The 25610-nt window shown below is 43.5% G+C and overlaps 1 protein-coding gene across 1 annotated transcript in view; it reads left to right on the top strand.

Moving 5' to 3' along the window:
* The first annotated feature begins 22839 nt into the window (after window positions 1-22839).
* Window positions 22840-25610, top strand: part of ARHGAP28 (Rho GTPase activating protein 28) — a 104429-nt gene continuing 101658 nt past the window's right edge. Inside the window, exon 1 of the mRNA XM_015413936.1 lies at window positions 22840-23110. Coding sequence (XP_015269422.1) covers window positions 22998-23110 — 113 coding nt within the window. The 5' untranslated portion in view covers window positions 22840-22997. The remainder of the gene's footprint in view (window positions 23111-25610) is intronic.

Here is a 25610-nt window from a genome sequence, read left to right as displayed (position 1 = left end):
AGACAGACAAAATTACTTTCACAAATTGTTGGATAATGCAGTCTGAATGTACTGTAGCAATTGTTTGCAACTGGATTTTTCCATGTGAAACTGCACAATCTGGTTGCAAATGTTTGGCTTCCACTCTCCTGGCTTTCTGCAAACTGAATTATTCAAGAGGGCTTTTCTACACACAAGTGTGCAGGTAGCACAGAAAAGCAGGCTTTTAAAAATGTTGCTTGTAAGAGAGTCAGGGAGTTCAAGAGTTAATCTTCCCTGGAGGGAAGAGCTTAAGTGATTGGCTGCTAGACTCACTCTCTGATTGGCCCACATCAGCTGAGAGAGAAAATAAAACAGCTGATCTGGAGGGAAAAGTTGTCTTTTGCAAATTGGTCTTTTGCATTAGGTCTCTCTAATGTCTGGCTCAGTAGTCAGAGGGTTTGGCTTCTGAGGGAAGAGACATTTGGGAGTCAGTGTTTTCTGACAGGCAATAGTCAGAAAAGTATTTCTATAGAAAGAAGAAGAGAAACCCCACTGTCTAAATATATTAAAATTGCTCTGAGGGAGAACTTTAAATTCTCAGTCAGAAAGCTACAGAATAGCCTTATGCAGACAAAGGATACTGGAAGGATTTGGCAGAAGGTCTGGGTGATTAGATTGAACTCCCATTCAAGCCAAATAGTAAAAGGAGTTATTGCTTCTTAGGGACAAGCAGGGCTATTTTGGGGCAGGAACGCACAGGAACAGAGTTCCGGCTGGCTCCCGAGTTGGCCACGCCCAGCAGGAACTCATTAGCATAATAGGCCACACCCAACAGCAGAAACTCATTAGGATTGGCTACATTATGGGTATGTGACCATAACAAAAAAGCCCTGGGTTTTGACAACAAACAAGGTAAACAGAATAAGAAGCAAAAGTTGGGTGTGGCTGGATGACCACACCTCTGGTAACATGGGGGTGTGGCCTAATATGCTAATGAGCTGTGCTATCAGGGGTGTGGCCTGATATGCTAATAAGTTTCTGCCTGGCCTTTTATGCTAATGAGTTCCTGCTGGGGTTTTTCTACCAAAAAAGCCCTGGGGACAAGGCAAATAATTTCCTGCCAGTGAAAGGGGTTGAGAAGAGAATCCTGGTCTGTCATAAAAGGGGGAAAGCTTAGACACCTCAGGAGCTAGTGAAAAGCTGTATTATCTAAAGGAAAACCTGAAACTCTGAAGGAAGAAATCTAGAAATATCAGTAAGAACTGTGTTGTGCTGAATTATACTAAACAAAGTTCCTCTCAAAGAAAGAAACTGAACTACAAATACACTCTCTTGAATGTTCTGAGAATCCAGCTCTGTAAATATTAGAAAGTTTTTTACCTCAGCAATCTCAAAACCTTGACTATTCCTATTATACATATTTTCCCTGCCTGTTGAATAAAATCTTTATTCTGTTTTTAAAAATTAATCTGCCTCAAGTGCCATTTCTCAAGGGTTTAACAAAATCTGGACAGCTTCTGTATTTTCAGTAGAGTTCCTGAGCTGAGAAAAAGCCTGAACTAAATATTTAAACTAAGGGTGGGACGTTCTTTTATGACAAAGAATATATACACGCTACTGTAGGGCAACTCAGACACTGAGGGGAACTGAAGCTTTAGCGGGGGGGGGAACTGCCAGACAGCTGGGGAGATACAGGGGTTCGTCATAGCAGGCAATAGGGTAGCATTGTACAAAAGGTGTCACAAAGTGCCTTGAGTAAATTATTGGGGACTGTGGTCTGTACTGCTATGGCCCTGTTCACACAGAGGATTTGCCGCGGGAGAGTCACGATTGCATGGCGGATTATCCGGGTGCGATCACACTGCAACATCTGGGAAGTGGAGCACACCCGTGGCAAACCCATGGCGTACCGCCGAAAAGGCGCAATTAAAAACTACCTGCTCGGAGGTACTAGCAACCGGTTTGCCATGGGCTGCCTCCGGAGTCCCTTGGTGTGATTGCGCTGGTCGCGGCTTTTCCCTCCGGCCCCTTGTTGATGCACAGGTGCGGATGGAAGAAACTGTGGCATGCCACCGATGCGTGGGATTGCGTTATGTTGGCTCTAATTGCGGCGGCACAAAAAGCCCCGCCTCCCCCCCGCATTATCTTGGCCGTGTGGCCCACCTATGTATAGTTTGTTGTGAGTTGGATCCTATTGTATAATTTTGCATCATTTGATGTGTCCCGCTAACAGTTATGCCTTGCTCAGTTCTATTTTTTAGACTTCTGGTCGGTTCTACAACCCAAGTCCTCTTTCATAGTTTATTGAATGTCCCATCTTGTTGATTGTATTGCCTCACTCTGTGTAATCCCCCTTGAATTCAAGTGAGAAAGGTGGACTATAAATAAATAAATGACTGGGAAATGTTTTTTTCACAGGCAAGTAAAGTTTGTAAGGCCAAAAGGCTCATAGTAACATCATGTTCAGACATTCCAAGAATACACTGATTCAAGCACCTCTTCAGGGGTTAAACTTCATTTTTATTTCTCTTTGGTCAGCAAAATAAGTCAGGTTTTCTGTTAAGTGCCCAAAGGGGTAATTTAAAAATGTTTTTTATTACTGTCTTTACTCTGCAGAAAGAAAAGAGCAGAGCAATTTGATTGCTAAAGTTACCTTCAGAACAACCAGCAGCCCTTGCTTAAGTGTCTGTCTGAGGCCTGGTCGACACATGCAGTGGAATAAGGAGTTATCCAAGAAATGCTGTAATTATGAAAAACATGAAAGAAGGGAAAGGTCAAATTTCACTCTGTGAACCAGACAGAGACAACAATAACAATTCAAAGGCATTTTAACTGAGTAACATGCTGAATAAGCTCAATGTGTGACCAAGAAGGAGGGAGTATGACTTACAGAACAGGAATTGAAGTGGAAATCATCTATGTAGGCTGGATGGTATGTTTATGGCTTGGCTACTGATATGAACTACGAAGGGAAAGAAGTTGAAAGGGATGTGAAAAGAGGATATTGTACTGAAAAGTGAAAAAATGGAACTGCAAAGCAGTGTATTTATCAAATGTTATAACAATATATAGGGCGCTTGGGATTTTGATTTCTTTTTAACTTTTCTGTAATGTGCAAAGCTGAGACATATTTCTTTCTCTCACAGCAAGTGACTGGTGAACTTTGTAAGGGAAAAATTAATCGGAAACATGATGTGTGTATGTGAGAACATAAGAAGAGCCCTGCTGGATTAGACACATAGTCCATCTAATCCAGCATCCTGTTTTACACAGTGGCCAATCAATTCCCTTGGATGGCCAACAACAGGGCATAGAGGCTGAAGCCTCTTGGCTCTGGGATTCAGAGGCTTAGTGCCTCTGAATCTGTCACCATGGCTAATAGCCCCTGATAGACTTGCCCTCCATGATTCTATTTCCATTTTAAAGCTGTTTATTCCTGTAGCCATCACTACATCCTCTGGCAGCGAATTCCACATTTTAATCCCACATTGTAATCAGTCTCTGTGTAAAGTAGTATTTCCTTTGTCTGTCCTGAACCTACTGCCCATTAGCTTCATTGGATGCCCTCTAGTTCAAGTATTTTGGGAGAGGGAGAAAAATGTTTCGTCAACTCTCTCCACTTTTTTGATATTAATCACCAGCAGCCTGGTTCCCTTTTGGTTCAAGTGAAGCCCATCTCTTTTGTATAGGTTTGCCTTGTCCCAGAAAATTCTCCAGAGCCTAACAAATCTAAACCCTTCCTCCTGGCACCACTTTCTCATCCACTCATTGAGACACCTGATCTGTGCCCATCTAGCTGGCCAGAACTGGCACCACTTTTGAAAATGATACCTTTGAGGTCCTGACCTTTAACTTTCTGCCTAGCAATCTACATTTTTCCTCTGGGACCACATGCCAACCTCCACCATGGCTCCTGACTCCTGCCCACCACTATCAATCAACCTGTCTAGACAGCACGTGATGTCAGCAGGCATGAGGCAGGCAAGTCACCAAGTGGTCAAAATGCCTGTCACAGACCCCACTTTCTGTATTCCTAATGACAAAATCACCCATTACCAGAAGCCCACATCCCCTAGCCCCCCAGGGGTATCCTTGGTACAGGAGGATATCAGTTCATCACCCATGTAAGGGGTCCCTCCTAAGGGATTACATCCCTCCTCCTCAGACTGACACCCTCTGACCTCAAGACTCTCACTCTCCAGAACAGCAGAAAAGCTGTCAGCACAGGAGTGAGACTGTTCTGGTAAGTTCCCGTGGGTCTCCTCCCCAAACCTCTCTTTCTGCTTCAGCTTCTTCAGGTTGACAACCCTAGCCTCAAGAAAACAAACCTGCTCCCTGAGAGCCATGAGCTCCATGCAGCAAGCACACACCCACGATTTCCACCAAGTGGGTAGATAATCATACATGTGGCACTCTCTGCAAAACACTGGATAGCCCCAATTCCCCTGCTGGCTTTCTACCTTCATAACTGGTTAGTGGTTTAAAGGTATCTAGACTGATGCAGAATTCTAAGGCCTGATCCCTTTGACTCTCACCCTTCAGCTCTGCCTAGGAGGAGCCTTACAGTTCAGAGGCCCACAGCCCCCACCGCCCAGCAGCAACAGAAGAGGTGCTAGGGCAGAGAAGGCCCTGGCCCTGGTTGAGGTTAAGTGGATGTCCTTCGGGCCAAGGACTACCAGTAGGTGTTGTTCAGTGGAATGCAAAGCTCTCCAGGACATATATGGGGAGAGACGGTTCCAAAGGTATGCATGTCCCAGGCCACATAGGGTTTTAAAGGTCAACACCATAGTCTTGAAATGGATCCGGTACTCAACTGGTAGCCAGTGCAGTTGGTGTAGCACTAGCTGAATACACACCCACACAGATGATGTCATCAGCAAATGCGCCACCACATTCTGCACCAGCTGGAGTTTCCAGGTCAGGTTCAAGAGCAGCCCCATGTAGAGCAAGTTTCAGTAATCCAACCTGAAAGTGACCATTGCATGGATAACTGTAGATAAGTCTTGGGAAAGGCAAAAAACCCAACAACCCCTCACCTTCTCAGCTCAGTTCTCAGTGTAAAGTGTTGTCAAGTTGCAGCCAACTTATGGCAAACCGAGCAAGGGGCTTTCAAGGCAAGTGAGAAGTGGCGGTAGTTTTCCATTGCCTTCTTCTGCAGAGTTTTCCTTGGTTGCTTCCCTTCCATATGCCAACCCTACTTAGCTTTCAAGATCTGATGAGATCAGGCTGTACCACGCCACCTTCCCTCCTTAGAAACATGATACCAGTTTTTTAAAACCCATCTTCTAGTGTAAACACAAATAGACAACAGATATAAACAACAGCAAAAGAAAAAGAAGACTATGGTTACAACTCTAAGACTGAAAAGAAAATTTCATTGAACACACGCACAGTCATAAACATACATGCATGGTTTCCAATGAATGAAGAGATGATGGAAGATACAGGTAGGCCTTCCATAGGGAAGCTGAGTAACATGGAAGAAGAAAGCACTGGGCAGAAATAGACAGTGACTGTATGGTAGAATCTTCAGAGAAAAGTAAATGGAGGAGGACAGAGAGTGATTAACTATGTCAAATTCAGTAGGTTAACTGAAGGAACAGAGGTTTAGAGTCAGTTTTTAAAGTTGGACATGATGAGGGCATCAGTGAACTAGTGATGACAGGTTCAACAGAATGTTACATAGGTAAAATCTTATTTATTAAAAATATATTTATACCCTACCTTTCCTATTGGCTGGAGGCTTCTTCTGAGGTACAAGGAGAAAATTAAGATAATAACACATTCACCCAGTTTGGAGTGAAATAAAAAAGGTAGAATTGTGTCTGTGCACATGAAAATAGTAGGAATTGAAATGTGATGAAAGAATTTCATAATAAAACAAATACAGCATTTAAATAAAAGATCTAAATGTTTCATCCATGATCTCCATTAGGGTGAGAAGAGAAAGAAAACAACATAGGTGGGGGGAGGAGAAAGCTGCTGACGTGAAATAGTGGAGAAATTGTAGCGCTCATGTGGCTTGAATGCTGAGACTACGAGTAGGGTTTTGCTCTTGCAAAAGGGCTTCCCTGCTCCCTTTTCTGCTCCTACACCCCCTCAAAGTTTCCTGAGTGATGAGGAACTCCCTGGAAAGATATTTAATGAAATATGACATGCTGGCATGGGGGGATTGGTGGAAATTGAATATACCCCTTGTGTGAGCAGAAATCTCCTGCTTGCACTTGGAAACCATTGGATCCAATTCATTGTCTTTTCCATTTGGTTAAAGATAAATGACTTCAGAGTTATTATTGGGAACTACTTTAAAGCACAGGCTGAGAACATTCCGTGAAGCACTTCTGTCAATTACATAGTGTGGTTTCAAGTAGGGTTGGTGTTCTCATAGTCAGGATAACTTTGTTTTCTATATAAAATTTTAAGTTCACAGAAGGAACTCTTGTAGGGACTTTTTCATGAATTTATTCAGTCACAGCAGGGTTACTCTTTAAAAAAAAAAAATTCCAGTGCAGCCATTTTATGCCACAAATTACTGAAGTAACACTTTAATTATACCCTAATGCATTAAGCAAAATTTTACCTCCTTGTTTCCAGTGCCTTGAATCAAATTCCAATATTCTGTGTCATCTGGACTTCTAGCTTCCATTGTGACAGCATGGGATGCTTGTGCTCTGCATCAGGGGTTTAACTTTTATCTATTTTAGCCAAATTAGGCTAATCGTTGTTATCTTATTCTAGTTGCTACTTTGCTTCTTCCACTGTTGTTTATGTTGGCTGTGTCATCTGAATGCAGGCACCTGTGCAAACTGGATGTTGTTTCCTTTCCACAAACTGGGATTCTAAAGTATATTTCAATCAAGTTTGGGAGAGAATAAAGTCCAATTGGGCCAGACATCTGTATTTGGACATCACACCAAACTGGAGTCTGTGTCAAGTCATGAAGGGATGGAAGTGAGCACAGGTACATGGCATTAATCTAAGATCATGCCCATCCTGAACAAAGCTCTGTTTGGTGTGTGATGTCTGATTCCATTCCCCACAAAGGTGCTATTTCTGCAAACAAGAAGGAGGGTGTTGCTAATTAGTGATAATGTGAGCCACACATGGTCCTCACACTCCCAGTAATGGCCCAGGTTCTCAAATTATTTTTAGGTTTGTTCAGGGAGCAAAGAACTGTAGGTAGATAATAACAAAGTTTAAGATTAACTCAAAAAATTCAGCTGGTATATTGACTGGACAGTCTTTTCCTGTCTCTTTTCTTAAAAATTCTGTCTGTTCTCTTATCACATATTTCAAAGGAACATACTTAGCTCCAATGTTTTTATTTCCATGGGTATGATAACTGATTTGTGCATATCCGAAAGAGTAAGTTTGTAGTTTCCACGGCAAAGAAAACCACTGTGCCAGACCTGAAAGTTAAAAATTTCTCTACAAAGAACTGAACTGCAACTTCATCAGTGAAGAAAAGACTATTTTGACTTCTTATATTGAAAATATTAAACTTATGTCATATAATTCCAGACTGATATTTTTAATATGATCAACAAAAGGAGTTCATTCTTTATTTAAAAAGAAGAAAGAGAAAAAGGTTGTTTTTATTTACAGGAGGAAAAAAATCGGTACCTGGTTCCTTTTTGGCCAAAGATTATTTTATGACTGACTTATTAGCAAATGTGATCCTAACAGAAATAAAAGCAAGGCATTCCTAGGTAAGTGTTAAATGTCTGAACAATATTATTTTCTAAAAGTTTTGAAATGCATCATAATATTTTGTAATGCAAATATTTGGCTAAGAATGCCCATAAGCAGAAATAATGTTATAGCAAGGCTAACATTGCGAACGCATCTACAAATTGAAGCTTCATCAAGAAAGGCAGTGTTTTTGTTCCCAATGTTATAGTCTTTTCATATGGCTACAAGCTATATTATCTAACTTTCGGTTAGCATTTGCGTATCATATGTCATACTCTGCTTTATGATGGCATCCATTTGTAGTACACTCTTAGCAGGACATGCTGCCTTAGAAATATCTGGTGATGTTCAATGTCTTGAGTAATTGCTCTTTACTTTTTCTGGAGAAAAATTCAGGTTGGTCTGAAGCAGTAGAACAAAGTTTGAGTCCAGTGGCACCTTTAAGACCAACAGAGTGTTATTCAAAGTGTAAGCTTTCATGTGCGAAACACATTTCTTCAGACAAATTGGAATAAAATCTCCTCAAGGGCAACTTACAGAAAAAAAGAGGGTGGGGGCAGCCATTAGGAGGGGCCATTCAGAACCAAGACACATATGTAGAGCTGAAATTGGACCAGGTAGCTAGTAAGATCAATGGATGGCAGCAAATTAGCACATAAATGCAAGAGTTAACAAAGATATTAAGCTTGTTAACTCTTGTATCTGTGTGCTTTTTCTCCCCTGGCTGTCTGGACGCCATCTTTCCCACCTTGTGTGGGGCTTGGTGGGTTAGGCTCAGCCCTACTGTCACAGAGCTGGACTGGCCCAGGTGGAGGGGAGGCTATCAGCTCATTTGATAACATTCTGGTTCCCTTAATGGCCAATTCACCCCTACCTGTGAGATCTTAGGCTGAGAATGTGTAACTGGCTCAAGGTCATATAGTGTGTTTCCAGACCAGAATGGGGATTCAAGGTCCTAGTCTGAACATCTAACCACTACTCCAGATTGACTTTCATGAGGTGGCTGCTGTCAAATGTTAGTAATCATTCAGACTTAGGTGAGTCATACAAGTCATGAAGTCCTCCCAATGAATCCTTCTGAAAAGGGCCATGTCCCCTCCTTTTACTGACAAAAAACCAAGCCTGTTGCGGTTGCCTAGCAATAGCCACTGAGGGCATATTTTTTTTGAAAAAGCCACAGGTACTCCTTTTATTATTTTGGAGTTTTAGAAACCACCCCCATGGGTTTTTAAAAAATACTTCAGAATTTTCTGCAAACCTGGGGCACTTTTCAGGTTTGCTGAAAGATCTACCTTGGCCCTTCATGGGCCCAGTCTCCTAAATATCCACAGATTTGGCCGACCTGGCTATTAGAGTATAGATGATTACAGATCTATCAAACCAATTAAACTCTAGCCACTCCCCAGCACCCAATCAACCCCCCACCCTACAAAAACTTTAGCCAGGAGATCTTACAACTCAGTAGTTAGGGCACATGGCTTGGGATTCCATCTCTGAGCTCCCTGCTGGGCAGACCTAGAGCAAATCAGTGAGGCACTTTGGTGGTGGGAAAAGCACAGAGAGGGCACTTAGCACTACAGGGTGAGGACTTAGCACTAGCACCCAAGGAGGAGAGCAAAGTTCATACTCTGTGGCTGACCTTCCCATTATAGAAGCCTAACAGGTACCCCACCTTTGGAGGCTCAACCCAAAGGGGAAACTACATAACAACAGGTAAGCATGGGTAAGGATCCCAAACCTGCTCCCCCATTCCCCTCTCTTGAGGCAGGGTGCTGTGACAGCATCTCCTGCACTCAAGCCCAGCCTTGAGTTCATGCAGGCACAAACCACAGCCATGGAGCACCATGACCCCTGACATGCCATGGGGAAAGATCCCATGAAAGTTTCCAGGGAGATCTTGGGGGATGTTCCGTCATTTGCCTGTTTCCCACCCTCAGCAGAGGACAGGGCATGTCTGTGGTTGGGGGGGATTGGCAGCTGCTCCACTGTATGTGGTGAACCAGCTGGACATGTGACCCTTTAACTCATTTCCTTGCAGAATCAGAAGCCTGAGGAGTAGCTGCAGGTGCTGCTGTGGATGGATCACTAGCAATCCATGAGCACTTCAACACAGGACAGGTGAGTGTAATTTGGATGGTACCATCATGTGTTGCAAGGGGGATTCATGTTGAAGTCCCCCCCCCAATGGAGCTGCATTTGCAGACCCTGTCAGGACAATCCATCCATTGTTGAGTCTGGCATAGGGCTGCCAAGCCGCGGCGGGGGATCCGCACGTCTTCACAGGATCCCTGCCACGGGGGACAGCGATACGCATTGCACCGCCGTCGCCAGGATGTGATGCTACGCGTCGCTCTGGCAACGGGACTCCAAACAGCCCCGTTGCCAGAGCGATGCATAGCATCACATCCTGGCGACGGCGGTGCAACGCGTATCGCTGTCCCCCACGGCAGGGATCCTGTGAAGACGTGCAGATCCCCCGCCGTGGCTTGGCAGCCCTAGTCTGGCATGGCACTCATGCCTGCTTGCCATGGTTGGACATATCTCTGTTTTACTTTCTTGCAGGTGGAGATTCAACAGGGAGACTTGAGGATGTGGCAAGTCCCTCCTCCCCTCCCACACATTCTGCTCAGCCCACAGTTTCAGCTCTCCTCTTGAAGTGGAGTGTAGCACCTCGCCGGCCCTTCCAAGTTCCACCTGCAATGCCATCCCACTTAGAGGCATGTGGACCCAGGGAGGAAGGGAATGGAGTCTTCACACCTTGCCGTGGTTTTCAGTTCAATATATTCTATGTTGTACCAAAACCTGTGTCTCTGTTGGTTTTTGACTACATGACAGGAGCTCCAAACCTCTTCCTGCCCCACTCCCTCCACAGCCAATCTGCAACTCCCACTGAGGGCTTCCCAAGGACATGTCTAAGAGGGAGAGCTCTCAGGTGACTCGGGTGGCTGTGGACGGTTGTGTGGGTCCCACTGGTCATGGTCATCTGCCAAACAAAGCAGGGGCCCAGATGCACCTCCAAAGCTGACCTAATGACAGGTTCCTTCCCTCACCTTGCAGGCTTCTGTGTAAAGGTGGGAGGGGCCAGAGGGTGGTGTGGGTGAATGAGCCAGCTTGGTGCAGTGGTTAGAGCATAAGACTAGATCTGGGAGACCCATAGTCTGTTCTCCACTTGTTCCATGGAAAGTTAGGTGGGTGGCCTTGGGCCAGTTGCACACTCTCAGCCTAACCAAACTCACGGGGTTGTTGTGAGCATCAAACAGAGGAGGAGAGAATGATGTAAGCCACTTGGGGGAGACAGGTCAGAAATAAACTGACTGAATGAACAGGGCAGGCATGGCACAGGATTGCTCTGCAGGCACTTAACTGGCCCTCTGGCTATGAGGAAATCATAAACTGCAGTCTTTGTATTCTACGGCTTAGCGCTATGGAGGATGGAACAATGTGTTTTAGTGCAGAATCCTAGATTTCTTTCTACATTCAAATGTAGCATGCGAGGCTATCATTAGCTATCATTTGTTTGGAACAGGAATTTAAACCCAACCCCCAAAAAGGGATGGCTAGTTCCAAGGGACTTTACTTTCTATAATAAATAAATTTTATTTATTTATTTATTGGGATTTTTACCCCGCCTTCCCCGCAAAGCGAGCTCATAGTTGATATATTCAGAAATCATATACATCATATAAATAAGACATATATTTCTCTATTCGCAATTTCAGCTTTCTGCAATTTCAGCCCTGTTCACAGTTTACAATGAATGCACTCATATTCTGCATGTACATCTGCTAATAAGAAGGAACCAATGCACATTCACTTTGCAATTACTCAGTGCACATATTTTTAAAAATCAAGTGTACACTGTACATTGATTATGTTCACTGTAACTTGTGAACAGGCCTGCAAGGTGAAGACTGCAAGGGATGGGCCTCGGGCAGCTGCAGCAAGGAGAAATGTAAGAAAGCTGAAAAGGTCACAGTGCCATTTGCTTCTCTGTCCACAACATTCTCCTACTTCTACTTGCTGTGGCACCATGCTGTGGGCATCATTCAGTACACTATAATATTTAGAAGGATCACCCAGACAGACAGAATTGGAGCAAGCTTTTTGGCATGCCATAGTTGCACTCCATGTTCAACTACATTACAATTAAAGGTACAACTACATCTTCCAGTATTTTTTGTCTTCTACAAATATGGCAAGGTAAGAGGGATGATTCCAATTGGGACTGCACAATAAGGGAAAACATCCCCCTGTTTTTCCAATCTGAAATGGATATAGAGACTCACTATTTGCTACACCGGGAAAAACATACAGGCACTCGCATCAGTTTCGGTATGATTGCCACAACAGGTTGAATAAGCATTGACTGTCCTGTCAGTCCAATGTTTCCATAGGGCAAAAATCTCCAGATTATGTGAATGGTTTTCATATGGGAAGACAAAGCAAATGTCATTATTTAATATACACACTAAATTAAGTTCATAAGAAGACTAAAGCTGCAGTGCTTTATTTATTTATTTATACCTTAGATTTGATAACTTTGCATAAGTTACCTAGGAGGAAGCCCCATTGATCGCAGTGGGGCTTTGTTCTGAATTAACATACAAAGGATTGCACTGTACTTTCATGGAAGTACATGAATAGAGGGGCCCTGATGTGCTTACTGTTGCATTCAAGGAATTTCTGCCACCACTACCTTCCACCTTATTTTTTAATTTTTTTTTGCAGATGATCACAGTTTAGGTCCCAACCTCCCTTTCCAGTTGAATAAATAATAAACAGGTAAATAAATAATACATGTTCTGTTTGGCAGAGGGGAACAGAATATGTGAACTGTTATTTCTTTAAAGGAATCCAGGTCACTTGCTAATATGGAATGGAATCCAATGCATGCGAAGCCGCTTTGAAAAACTGTTCGTGTATAACTTTATTTTTGCTTCAGTGAAGTTTCAACAAAGTTATCCTGGATCACTGGTTTTGTAGACAGATGTGTGAAAAGGAGGGAGAAAACAATGTTGACAGAAATGGAGAATGGTTGCTGACTACTACCCTTGGGATAGAATGAAAGTGTATTCCTTTAGCTGCCAGAGATTTGCACTTGTACATTGCCGAATTCATTCCCAATATAATTGGCTCAGAAGTCTCAAAAAGCGCAGCTGGTACTTTAACACTGAAATGCTCTCAAATTGTGAAGTATCCATCCATCAAGTTGGAAACAAACCCTGATACTTACTGGCACCAAAAGGATGACTTCTAGTTGACCTCCTCCATCTGATCACAAACCTCTTCAAGGATGTGACCCACAGGTGAATCCCCTGGTATCTGTCTCTCTCGGTTTATCACTTTTCCACAAATGCAGCTAGACAGCCTGCCCTATGGCAACTACTATTTAAAAGCTATAGTCCTAAACTGATAGACTTAGATTTCAATAAGGACTTGAATATACATGATCATAACAGGGTTATAATTTTCATTAAGATATGTATACTTGATGACAATTGACAGACAGTGTCTTAACTATCTAGCTAGGCCTTGCTCCATATTTCTCCAATTTAAGCAGTTCAGTGGTAGATTTGACAAGACAGGGCCTTCTCAGCAGTGGCACTATGGTTTTTGAATCCTTTCTCATGAGTCTTGGTTAGTACTACACTTGATCATTTCTATACATTAGTTGACTCTTCATTTTGTTTCTGTCTTACTTCCTTGTTTTAATCTTACTGATCTGGGTTTCCCTATTTATTTTATGGAATTATCTTGCTGGATTTTATTTTACTGGTTTTAATATATGTGATTCTGATGGTGATAAGTTACCATTTGTGATTTATTTTAAGTGGTTTTATTATGGTATTTATTATTATGACAAGCTGCTTTGACAGCCCTTGTATAACTATATAAGAAAAAAATACAAGTATTTTAATATCTGATATTTTAAGCACCCTGTATATGTTCTGGAGCATTTTTTCAGCATGACTAACTTTTTTATTCCTCATGCTTCCTATCCTTATCAAGAATGTGTTATATGGGCAACAATGTGAGCATAATTGGGGAAGAAAATGCTTTAATAGAAATTCACATACAGACTATCTCTTGCATCTTACGAAGTGTGACTTCTCCTAAACATGTACTTCTCCATTGAAGCTTGGCTTGATTCTGAGTTCTCAGGCTCACCCTGTTCTCCCCTCACCCTTTTTTTGTTTTTTAACCTCCAACCTAATGAAGACATCTGGGGAACTCTAAAGCTTGCACTTTGTTGTTATTGGGGAAGGCTTAGTAAAAAGCATTATATTGTTTTTGGTTTTTATTTTGATATGGACCAATACAGCTACCTACTTCTTCTTTTTTTTTGCTTAAATATCCATGTTCTTTCATGGAAAAGAAGCTACACCCAATAGCACTGTCCTTGAAAGATGCTATGGAAAGTATAGGGGGGTCTTTGTGGGGGGTGTTACTTTTTGCTTGGTCACATAAGCCTATAATTTCATTTACTTTTGAGTTTAGATGTGGGAATACCAGTATGATTATTTTCTTTAGTTACAGCTTTGATCCTTGACCAATCTTCTTGGAGGCAAATTTTGGAGTTTCATCTTGTGGTATGGAAAAACAGTGAGACAGTTCCCTGGAAATGCTAATACTATGAGTGCCCTACATGTGAGGTTGGAAGAGAGGAACAAATTGTTAAAGAATGAAAAAGGTGGGGCATATTCTTTGTGTTAATGGTAATGCTTATTGTCTTTTCCTGCTGTATGCAGATTCCTGCCTCAATATTATTTTCTGTTAATAGCCTTTTCTTCTATGTATACCAGCACTTTTCTTGGCGTGTCTTCCCTTTCAGCAGTCTCATATGCCAGATCCTCTTAAAGGAAGAGCCAAGCTTTCCTACAGCTTACAGGCTAACCACCACATTGGTTACTGTTTACTTCCTGCCTTAGCAAACCAGATCACAGAGATGATGTCAGCCTTCTGAGCTAAAACAAAGGAAACTCTGCATTAATAAGAAGGAGCTTATTTGATAAGCAAGAGGACAGAACATTGAAAATTAGCTATAGTGATGAATATCATATAAGAAGTAAGTGGACTTCCGGTGGATGGCGGCACACTGAGCAGTCGCATCTCCCGGACCTCCCGGGAATGTGAGCTGTGCACAAGCGGGAGGGAGGGGGTACGCGGACTCGTTGCCCCCCCTGAAGCCCGGCGAAGGGCTTCTAGCCATGAGGCTTATGAGAGGTTGCCTCTTCGCCAGTGCGATGCTGGGGAATTGAGGCACCTCTCCGCCCTGCCGGTCCCTCCTGTGAGTGTCCGTATGGAATCTAGTGATGCTGCCTGGGACAAGCGCTGGGGATTGAGTGATCGAATCAGACTAAACGAGGTCAGAAGACCAATATGAACGTGAGTCAGAATAAAGCATCTATGATAATTTAAAAAGAAAGCTCCCCACCCCACAGACTGAGAAGTGAAACAAGCGGGGGGAGGGGCTCCTCCCATGTACACGAACTTTTAAATGAAAAAACGGGGGGGAGCAGAAGCGTTGGAATCTGTTGAGAAACATTTTTCAAGGCATGTATAAGCATTTGCGCGCACATTCAGAGGCTTTAGAAACTGCGGTGAAAGTAAACAATCGATAAAATATGGCGGGGAAGAGGACGGAGAAGGAGAAACTTTTAAAAGTGAAAGGGGAGAGTCCAAAACTGGAAGGAACCACCAAGCTGGCAAAATGTTGGCAGAATCTCTGCGCCCCCTGCTGGAACAGATGACTAACATCAAGGAACAGGTGTCTACAATGACCAAATGTATCACCACCCAGCAAGCACAAGTCAATGAGACCCTTAAAATTACAGAGCAAACAGCTGAGAAGGTGAAAGAAGTGGACGCCACTACTCAAAAGGTGAAGAAAAAGGTACAAAAATTGGAAAAGAAGCAAGTTTCCACAGAGGAACAACTTTTACAGCTGCAAATAGAGAAGGCAAACTTGGCTCTCCGATTCCAGGGTGTCCCAGAATCTAAAGGAGAGGATCTGGAGCAAATGCTGAGTGAAGCATTAGCCCTGGTGACAGATTTGACGGCCTAGTACTTGATGAGCGAAATGGATGTGGCCTACAGGTCATATTCCATATATATAAAAAAGAATAATCTGCCTGGGGAAATAGTAATGAGATTCTCAAAGAGACATGTGAGGGATACTATCCTGAGAGCGACGATGAGGACAACCTTGAAAACTGGGGACAGCACCATCAGGATCCTTAAAGACATCCCATTTGAAATAAGACAAAGGAGAAAGAAATACAAAGTTTTAATCCTTTTTCTTCAAACAAACGCAATCAGCTATCGGTGGCTGTATCCAGAGGGCGTAACCTTCAAACTTCAAGATAAAAAGGAAAATATAGACTCTGTTTCCAAAGCACGGGACTTTTTGAAAATTCAGATGGGTGAGCAAGAGAAAGGCGATAAAGAGGACAGTAAGTCCAGTGGTGAGCTGGACTCGGGGTCTTCTGGAGAGAACTCTCTGTCAGAGAAGGGAGCAGCAGCTCCTAAAAGTCCTTATAAACTGCGAAGAAGACAGGATAAGAAATGAAGGCTGAAGGAGTCTGTATTGTGCCTTTGAAAAGAGATGATTGTAATGAGATGCTTTGGGGGTTTTCTTTTTAACAGTTAATTTAAGATTCAAAAGTTGTAATAGTAGATCTGACTAAGTTCAAAAAATTGTTGGCGAGTTTAGAACTGACTTTGTACTTAAGAGATTTTGAGGATCTCCTCTCTTGGGATTTTAGATAGTAGTGGGTTTTCTTTTCTTTATCCCTAAATGTAGTTCCCTTCCCTCATTTTCGTTGTAGATTTGTAGTCTTTAGAAAAATGAAATAAAAAAATCCCCTCCGGGGGGCCAAAAAAAAAGGAAGTGAATATAGCTACAAGAAAAAACTTTTAGAAAGTACAGAAAATGAATATTAATTATTACAATAATGTTGTAACTGGCTCTATGAAGACTTTGTGTTCTATGCTAAGATACAAAAGATTATGATCAGCCAGTTTTTCAGCAAAGTAACATGAGAGTTTTTATGCAAAATTAAGTCATTCATGGGAATCAGAAATAAATGGCATTTATTGACGTCTAACTGTAAACACAGAAAGATAAAGTGAAGTGTGTATCATATGTCTTTTCTATATTCAGGGTCAGCATATATCAGTATATGCCTATCAAGATGCAGCTGAAGCACTCATATGCACAATCAATCGTGCTATTTTGGGAGGAACTTCAAAGTGACCCAAAATTGGGGAGGGGGAGCTCAGCATCAAAGAGCAAACACAGAGCATGGAGAGGAGCCATGTAACACCCTCCAGCTCTTCTCTATCAACAAGTACAGTCTTGTTAGTTCCAAGGACCACATTTTGCCAGATATTTTTTCAGTCTCTTTATGTAAGAAATGAAGTATGATAAGTTTTCTAGATTTTTCCCTTTTGTTCAATGTTGCCATTTATACACATTTATGACAGTTATGAAAGTATGCAGATAAAAGATAAAGAAAATTTGTATTTTGAAATCCACATCTCAGGTAATTGTTGATGAATAAACTGTTGAAAGATTATGTTTCAAGATCTGTTTGTACTTTGGAATACACCACCTTGTTTTGCCTGTGAAGCAGATGTGTTTTATTGATAAAGTTCGTATGATGTATATTTTCTGACCAAGGAGTTTCTTTGATTATTTTTGTTATAGATTATGTGACTGAATAGACCTGATGTTAGTTGTAATTGTTTATTTGGATACAGGTGTGTGACAGGCTGGATTCTGCATCTCTCTAAGAGCAACCAATGAGAGCAGACAGAATGTTGAGATATGAAAAACAGCAGTTGAAAATTGACATATAGGGGGTTAGTAGCAGAGAAGTTGACAACTTAGGAGCTGTGGTGAAAAATGGTTTTGACTGAATGGAACTGTGTAGAAGAGCTGCTTAGAGCAGGCTGAAAACAGTAAATTTGTAAATAAGGGATCCCAGTTGTAGGAAAAGGTCCTCAGTTCAGAAGTTAAATAGAAGTGAAATGTTGTTTCTTATACTTTACTTTCTTCAGTGTTTTGTTCATATCATAAACAAAAGTTTTCTTGTTTGATTAACCTTGTGGGCTGCATGCCTAATGGAAAGAAGCACACACACAATTTAATATCTCAGACAATTTAATATCTCAGACAGGATATGAATCAATGGTGGCAGTGAGTGATTGGAACAGTGTTTGAGACCTAACCCCAATACCTCTGTATGAGTGAGGGCTTATTATTAAAGGGGTCTGAGGTACCCTGTCTGTGGAGGTCTCTGGGAGTGGGAGAGAGGACCTGGTGTGTGTGATATGGTCATGTCTCTCTGTAGATTTTAAAAGAGACAAGAAGTGTGGTGAGTGTGACATCCTGACCTATGTATAATCCATAACCTGAATAAGAAAGGTTGTAGGGGGTGACAGCAGTCTGTGTGAGTGGATAAGGGATGTCACAAGGTGCAATGACTAAAATAAAGTTTTGCATACTAGAAAAAGAAAACAAATAAACCAGTTTTATTTCTAATTAAATTTATGTGTGATCTTTTGAAATAACAAAGTATATGATATGTCTTGGTAAAATCAATATAATTAGTCATTATTTAGCTCTAATCTTATAGTTCTGTTATGCAAGATTTATTTTCTCTTAAAAATTGATTTAATAAAATAAAATATTGATTTTCAAAAGATGAATACTCTTCCAAATAGATACTGAAGGGCACAACAGTCAGATGTGACTAGGTTGGCTAAAGAATGGAACTATGTCCAATAGTCCATCAGCATAGTACCATGAACATATGAATTACAATAGAAGAACATGGCTCACATCAAGAGATGTGGAATAAGGCCATATCACATTAAAATGAACTAGACATGAACATTTGCTGTCCACTTCCTAATAGGGGTGTGCAAAAAAACCCCAACCCTGTATTTTTGGGTTTGGGTATATTGAACCCAAAAATATCTATATTTTCTGATATTCTCAAATCTCACTACTAGTTTGGTATTTGGATATAGTAAATATTAGAGAAACCCAATTTTTTCCAGCTCCATTATACCTTATGGGGACCGTTACAGAATCTGGGGCTCGGGGGTGGGGGACAACTGTTTTTTGAGATGGAGGCAACAAATTTGCAGCATAGCTGTCAGTGTTCCTCTTAAAAAAAAACACACCCAAGTTTCAAAAAGATTAGACTAGGGGGCCTAATTCTATGGGCCCCAAAAGTAGGTGTCCCCCATGCTCCATTGTTTCCAACGGAGGGGAGAAAGGCATTTAAATGCCCTCTCCAAGCCATACAACTCTGGGGCAAGCAGACTCATAGCTACAATGGGACCTCTTGGGGCCCAGCCTCCTGACTTACCACCAAGCCCCCCAACTTTCCATCTAACCCAAGTCCCCCAAATTCTGATTTTTTAATTTTATTTATCATGCTAATAACCAGTAAACTAACCAAATCTGTAAACATAAATTATTCAGGATGGTGGAATTTCAAGTGAACTGCAATGAGTTCTGAAGGGCTACCAGTTGGCAGGTAGACTTAATATAACTGCAGTGGAATTTTAAAAAATCATTGTATGCCGATGGAGACTAAACAAGCTGTGTCCACCTTGGAAACAGATTCTGGGGTCATGGTGGAAAGTTCATAGTGTTCAGACTGCTCTTTCATAAAGGATGTTGTAGAGCTAGAAAAGGTACAGTAACTAAAATGATCCTTGACTAGACTAGAGCATCTTTTTTGAGAAGAAAAGCAAAAAGTCAAAGGTATTTCCGGTTTTACAAGACAGTTGAAAAGAGGTATAGAAATCTGGAATAATTAGGGTGCAGAGGGAAAGTCTCTTACCATCTCTCATAACAGACATGATCAATGTTCCCTCTAAGCTGTGGAGTCTTGTGAGCAAAAATTCTCCTTTTTGAGCTACTGGCATTAAAGTTGTGAGCCAGCAATTTGGCTGCTGCATAAATTAGTTTGCTCTGGAGCCCTCCTCCCTGAGCTGAGACAAAAATGTGTGAGCCGGAGGCTAAAAAACTGAGCTAGCTCACACTAACTCAGCTTAGAGGGAACACTGGACATGATAGTTGAATGAACCTACATGTTCACAGAAGTATATATGAGACTAGCAGTAAGGTTCGTTGCGGGAAGAAATACAATGAGCTCTAGAAGGAAGCTCCAGATGAGTGTCCCGACTGTGGCTGGTGGGGTGGCAGAGGGAAGGGGAAAATAGAGGGAGGCAAGCCATGCTTATTTCCTTCTGCTTAGATATAAAGTAGGGCTGTCTGAAGTCAATTTGCTGCCCCAACTGGGTAGTATGGGAGGACAGCCTCATGGTAACAGGTATGGTTCCCTCCACCTCTGACTTATTTTTCTGGGGGGGAGGGGGGTGTTATGCAGTGGCAGCTAAGGTAGAAAAGCACCTCCTCCTATGCCATGTTTTCTGGGCTCCAAGGGTCTGGAAAGTGGTACCATAGCCAATTACACGGTTGCCAACTCTGGGTTGGGAAATACCTGTAGATTTGAATGGAAGAGCCTGTGGAGGGCAGGATTTCGGGTATGGAGGGACCTCAGCAGGTATAATGCCATAGAGTCCACTGCCCAAAGCAGCCATGATCTTGGTCATCTGGACATCAGTTTTAATAGCTGGAGATCTCCAGGTGCTGCCTGGAGGTTGACTTATGTTAATTTGGGTCTATGCAGTCACAGCTAAGGTAGAAAAGCACTTCCTCCTGTGCCATGTTTTCTGGATTCCAAGGGTCTGGAAAGTGGTTCCATAGCCAATTATATAGTTGCTAACTCTGGGTTGGGAAATACCTGTATATTTGAGGGGTAGAGCCTGTGGAGGGCAGGGTTTGGGGTGTGGAGGGACTTCAGCAGGGTATAATGCCATAGAGTCCACTGTCCAATGTAGCCATTGTCTCCAGGATAACTGATCTTGGTCATCTGGAGATCAGTTGTAATAGCTGGGAAACTTTCTTTAGGGTAAATGATGTGCTGTGGCTGGGGAACATGGTGATTTCTCCAGGCCCCACAGGGAGACTGGCAACTCCAGTGACCATTCACAGGAAGATTGGGATATGTATTTTACCTCAGGACCCCTTCAATGGCTCCCAACAGCAAACTGTTTAGAATGTTAGAGGCAAAGGCCAATCAGCAAATGGCCTCTGTGTTCCGACTGGCTATGGGGGGAGAGGAACAGCAAACTGTTTAGAACATTGGAGGCGGGACTCAGACAATGCAGCCAGTGGATAGGGACAGTTTCTGAGTGACACATCAGGGAGCCTACTGATTTGGGAACGTGTGGAATGTTCAGCAACGTGCCACCACCAAAGGACAATTATTATATAGAGAGATGAGTATGACATGCCAGTAATGAACAATATGGCAGGAGTCCCCAACGTGGTATCCATGGGTTCCATGGTGCTAGATGACTTCTTATCTGGCACCTCCTAAGTGTCCTCAGAAGTAGAAGGGGCCAGGTGTTGCCCTGCAGGTTTTCTGACTGGCCACTGGAGAGCTGATTGGCTGTGCAGATTTTTAAAAAGTTGCTTCAGCAACATAAAACAAACATATTTTTAAACATAAAAAGTAGCATCAACAAAACAAATAATATTTAAAAGCTGCTGCAGTAGGTAAAACAAATGCATCAGTGCAGGAAAACACCCAGTTCCACAGGCCCTCCAGAATATATGAGGTCCAACAGAACACCAGAAGGATAGGCCAGATGATCACGCCAGGTGATCACACAAGGCAAAAAATTTCCATAGCCTGAAGACAGCAAACAAAACGACTCTGTCCTGTTTGTTTCATATCCCACTTCTGAAAGTTTGAGCTCATGAAGCAGGACACTGTGAACTCATCTCAAGGCTCAGGCAGGTGAGAGGTTCCAAGTCCCAAAGTAAGTTAAAAGTGAAATCAGAATTTTGAATTGGCCCATTTGCAAGTAGGAAATCCATGCAGTTGACATAGTACTAGAATGATCTGTTCATCATGGTAGATCCTAATTGAGAACCTGCAACCAGATTCCAAACATTCTGAAATTCCAAACATTCTTCTAAGATAGCCTTACATAGTGTTTTACAGTAATCTGGATATTATCAAACTGTGGAAAGGTCTGCTTTCTCCCGGAACAGTTAGTAAACCAGTTTAAACAGGTAAAAACAGTTCCGTCCATCTCCATAACCTGTTTCCCCAAGCAGCAGTAGTGGATTCAGGAGTTTACTCAATCTGTGATCCTTCAGGGGAGCTCCGATAACTCCATTCAGAAGAGGTTGCATATCTCTTCTCAAATCAGCTTTAGCCCAGAATCACAACACCTCCTACCTTGTATGGATTATGTGTCACTTATGTTTGCCCACAACAGCTCTTCACAGTCTGTTTGCATATTCTTGACGTGCTGCTGATTTAGCACAGAATATTGCCCAACCTGCTGGATTTAGTGAGCACTTTTCTTGAAGCCATCTTGATGTAAGAACAGGACTGAATGGAATGTCAAGTGATATGTCAAATAGAACTGAGGAAATAGTCTCAAACAAATTAGCCTAATTTGAAATTGCTTGTTCAATGTTGTGTTCCTTCCTGATTTGAATTCTGCTCAGCATTCCCAGTTGTGCATGCTATTGGACTGATTGCTTGGGGGAGGGGGCTTTAAAATTCATCGCCAATATATATATATTTTTGCTTGTACAGGATCCTTCAGGATCAAATGCAGAATTTTAAAACATTTGATAGTCTCAAAGTGAGTTTTTGAAAGTCTGCAAGATTTTGAATTTGTGGCAGAAGCTTCCTCTCTACCGGCCTTAGCCACTTTGCTGCCCGAAATGAAAAGGGTCGCACGCACTCTTTTGGCGCCCACAATTCACTCAGTTCCACATTCTTGAGTCAAGTCCGCTTCTGGCCATTTCTGTTTCGCCCCGGGTTCTTCTCAGATCATTGCTGAGCTTGGAGAAAGGGGCCCGTGTCCGTTTCTCTACTTCTCTGTGGCGCAAGAGAGATTCTTCTTGGAGCTCGTTCTTGGAGGGGAAACCTACAAAGCGGCGCGTGGGATTCCGCCGCCGGCCGCGCTCGTGTGCCAGGAAGGCTTCGCCTCCTCAGGTTTCTCCTGTCCCCGACGTCCTCCTCCTGCGAGCGCGCGCGCGTGCGCGTGCGCGCGCGGGGGGGGGCGGCGTGTGGCGACCTATGCTAATGCCGCTCCTCTGGCAGGAGGCAGAGCGCCGCCTCGCCTGCCCAGTCGGCCGGGGAGCCTGGGGCGCTTGGCCGGCGGGGGCCATGCCTGGGCTTCTGTGAGCCCTTCGTGCAGGCAGCGGCGGGGCAAGACACGCGCCTCGCAGGATGGAGGTCAACGACTCGGGCAGCGTGGTGCTCACAGCCTACCACTCGTACACTCCCTCCCGAGGGGAGCAGGGCTGCGCGCCGGAGGTCCCTCCGAGCCGGTCGCTCCTCAGGTAAAGCGCCAGCCGAGCGGGCGCAGGGCTTCCGCGGCGGGCGGGCGGGCGCTGGCTCCGGAGGGGGCGCTCCAGCCTTCGGCGGGCTGGCCGCGGGTGCGGACGGCTGGGAGGGTTCGAGGCACCTTTTCTGGGGGGGGGGGGGTTCCTTCCTCCCCGCCGTTCTTGTTCTCTGCTGGGCCATCTGTTCCCCTGCGGCTGTGCGATATGGAGCTTCTGTCTGGCTCCGCCGAGGAGGGAAGTCTCTCTGCTGGGGTGGTCGCGGCTGGGGCCCTTGGCTGGAGTTGCTGGGGGGGGGGGGGGGGGGAGCGGACGTGGCCAAAGGTCTCGGTTTAAAGATCAAGCTTGTTTGCTAACCAAGATCAGCTTCGACTCGAGATTACCTGCTGAGATCTAATGGGTGAATGGTGGTGGTGGGGGGGGGGAGAAAGCCATTTATTGACAAAGGTGCACAGTTTTCCAAAGGCGCAGACAGAGTTAGCAGGCTGTCAAATCTTTTGACTTCAAAAATTATTATCCTCCTCTCCGTGGTTGTAAAAATGCATTTTCTTGGGAGAGGGCCATTGCTTACTATGCGCATATTGTTATTATTTGAATTTCTAACCCACCTCATCCCAAGCAGTGCCAGTGAAACAATCAGCCATTACCTTAAAGTGAGATAAGATTCCCAGGGAACCATCAAACATGCATAGGAGAGGGTCCTTCCAAAAGGTTTAGTTCAAACATCAGCTCCAGGCAGGATTCCACAGTATCAGTGCATCTTGCATACATTCTTTGCATTTGTCCCAGATAGGCTTGCTGATAAAGGGGAAAAAAATTGTGTGTAGTACTGCTGGCAACACCTTTGGGCTCAGTAGCTCTCTTTCTACATGTGAACTTGATCTTAGGTGACTTTCTGAATCATCTGTTTGTAATATTTTATTGTTATAAGAAGAAGAGAGATTTCTTAGCATTCTAAAGAAGACATTCTCATGTGCTGGATTTAAAAAAACGTTAAAGTGTACAAAAGCAGGATATTAAAAGAGCCAGTTTGGTGTAGTGGCTAAGTGCGTGGACTCTAATCTGGGAGAACCGGGTTTGATTCCCCCACTCCTCCGCTTGCAGCTGTTGGATGACCTTGGGCAAGCTGTAGTTCTGTCGAAGCTGTTCTCTCAGGAGCAGTTCTCAAAAAAGCTCTCTCAGCCCCACCTACCTCCCAGTCTGTTGTGGGGAGGGAAAGGAGATTGTAAGCCACTCTGAGACTCTGAGTGAAGGGCGGGGTATAAATCCAATCTCTTCTCTTCTTCTCTTAAAACAGCCATTATTATCTCACTATAAAACAACAGGTCAAAAAAGTCTAATTTTTACTTCTTGTTATTCTTTCTATATGTGATATATAAGCATCATAGATATATATTTGTTCTTAGTGTATGGAATGTATTCATATTTATTTACACCACTTGCTGAGAGCGACATACGCCTGTCATGTTATGGCTGAGCTAATGCACATGGCAGCTATTGTCGGTCATGTGGTAGACAGTGGCTTACCATGTAGATCCAGTGTTCAAAAAAAAATGTAGATCCAGTGTTCAGCCAGTGTGGAGCAGTGGTTAAAATGTCTGACTAGGATCTGGGAGACCCAGCTTTGCCATGGAACCTTGCTGCGTGACCTTGGACCAACCATGCATTCTCAGCCGAATGTATAAGTTGTATCCTTGCTGCTGTATATTGCAATGCCAGTCCTAATTGTGGATCATATAAGAGCTGCAACAGAAAAACTGCCACCTCTACCCAGATTAATATGAAAGATCAGCTCATGCAGGCAGTTTCTTCTGGACAGTAATGCTGTACAGTGATACTACAGGATTGGGGAAAGGGAGATGATAAGCACTCTGATATTTGTCATTTCCCCATTTCTTGGCAATGGACCTTAGATTCTGCAGGAGCAGAATGAGAGAAAAAACTGCTCTGGAAAGGGGCCCCAACCTCTGGCTAAATGGGGTCCTGTCCCCCTCTCCAGGCATGTCCTTTGCTGCACTTGTGTTCTTCCCCCACTCCAGGGGGGCGAGGCCAGGTTGGGCCTTCTTCATGCCACACAGCACAGGAAGGGGGAGGATGGACTGGGCACATTTTTGCCTGTGCTGCTTGGGGCAGGGAGGCGAAGACAATGCTGTGCACAGGAAATAAGGCTAGGCTGGGCTGGATGTGTCTTTTCCTGCACCTTTTAGGGCAGGGGACCTGGGCAGAGCACACCCTTCTCCACATGCCGGGGGAGGTGGACCAGACCTGGTGGATCTTTTCCTTGGCCTGCATCATGGTGGGGAGACCCGATTCCTTGTGCTGTGTGGAAGTCACTGGCTTATGGCAGACTGGACCAGCCTTATGGTGAGGGCTGCCCCTTGGTTGGGGCTGGGATGGCCCCGGTGGCAAACTTTCTCAGTGACCATTAAGCCAATCCACCCCTGGATTCTGGTGTATTCTCTATACTTACATGGTTCATACGTAAAAGCATGATCCAGTC

The sequence above is a fragment of the Gekko japonicus genome, unplaced genomic scaffold, assembly GCF_001447785.1.
Source record: "Gekko japonicus isolate JY-2015 unplaced genomic scaffold, Gekko_japonicus_V1.1 scaffold1817, whole genome shotgun sequence".
Classification (NCBI taxonomy): Eukaryota; Metazoa; Chordata; class Lepidosauria; order Squamata; family Gekkonidae; genus Gekko; species Gekko japonicus.
This window is presented reverse-complemented; position numbering and strand designations above follow the sequence as displayed.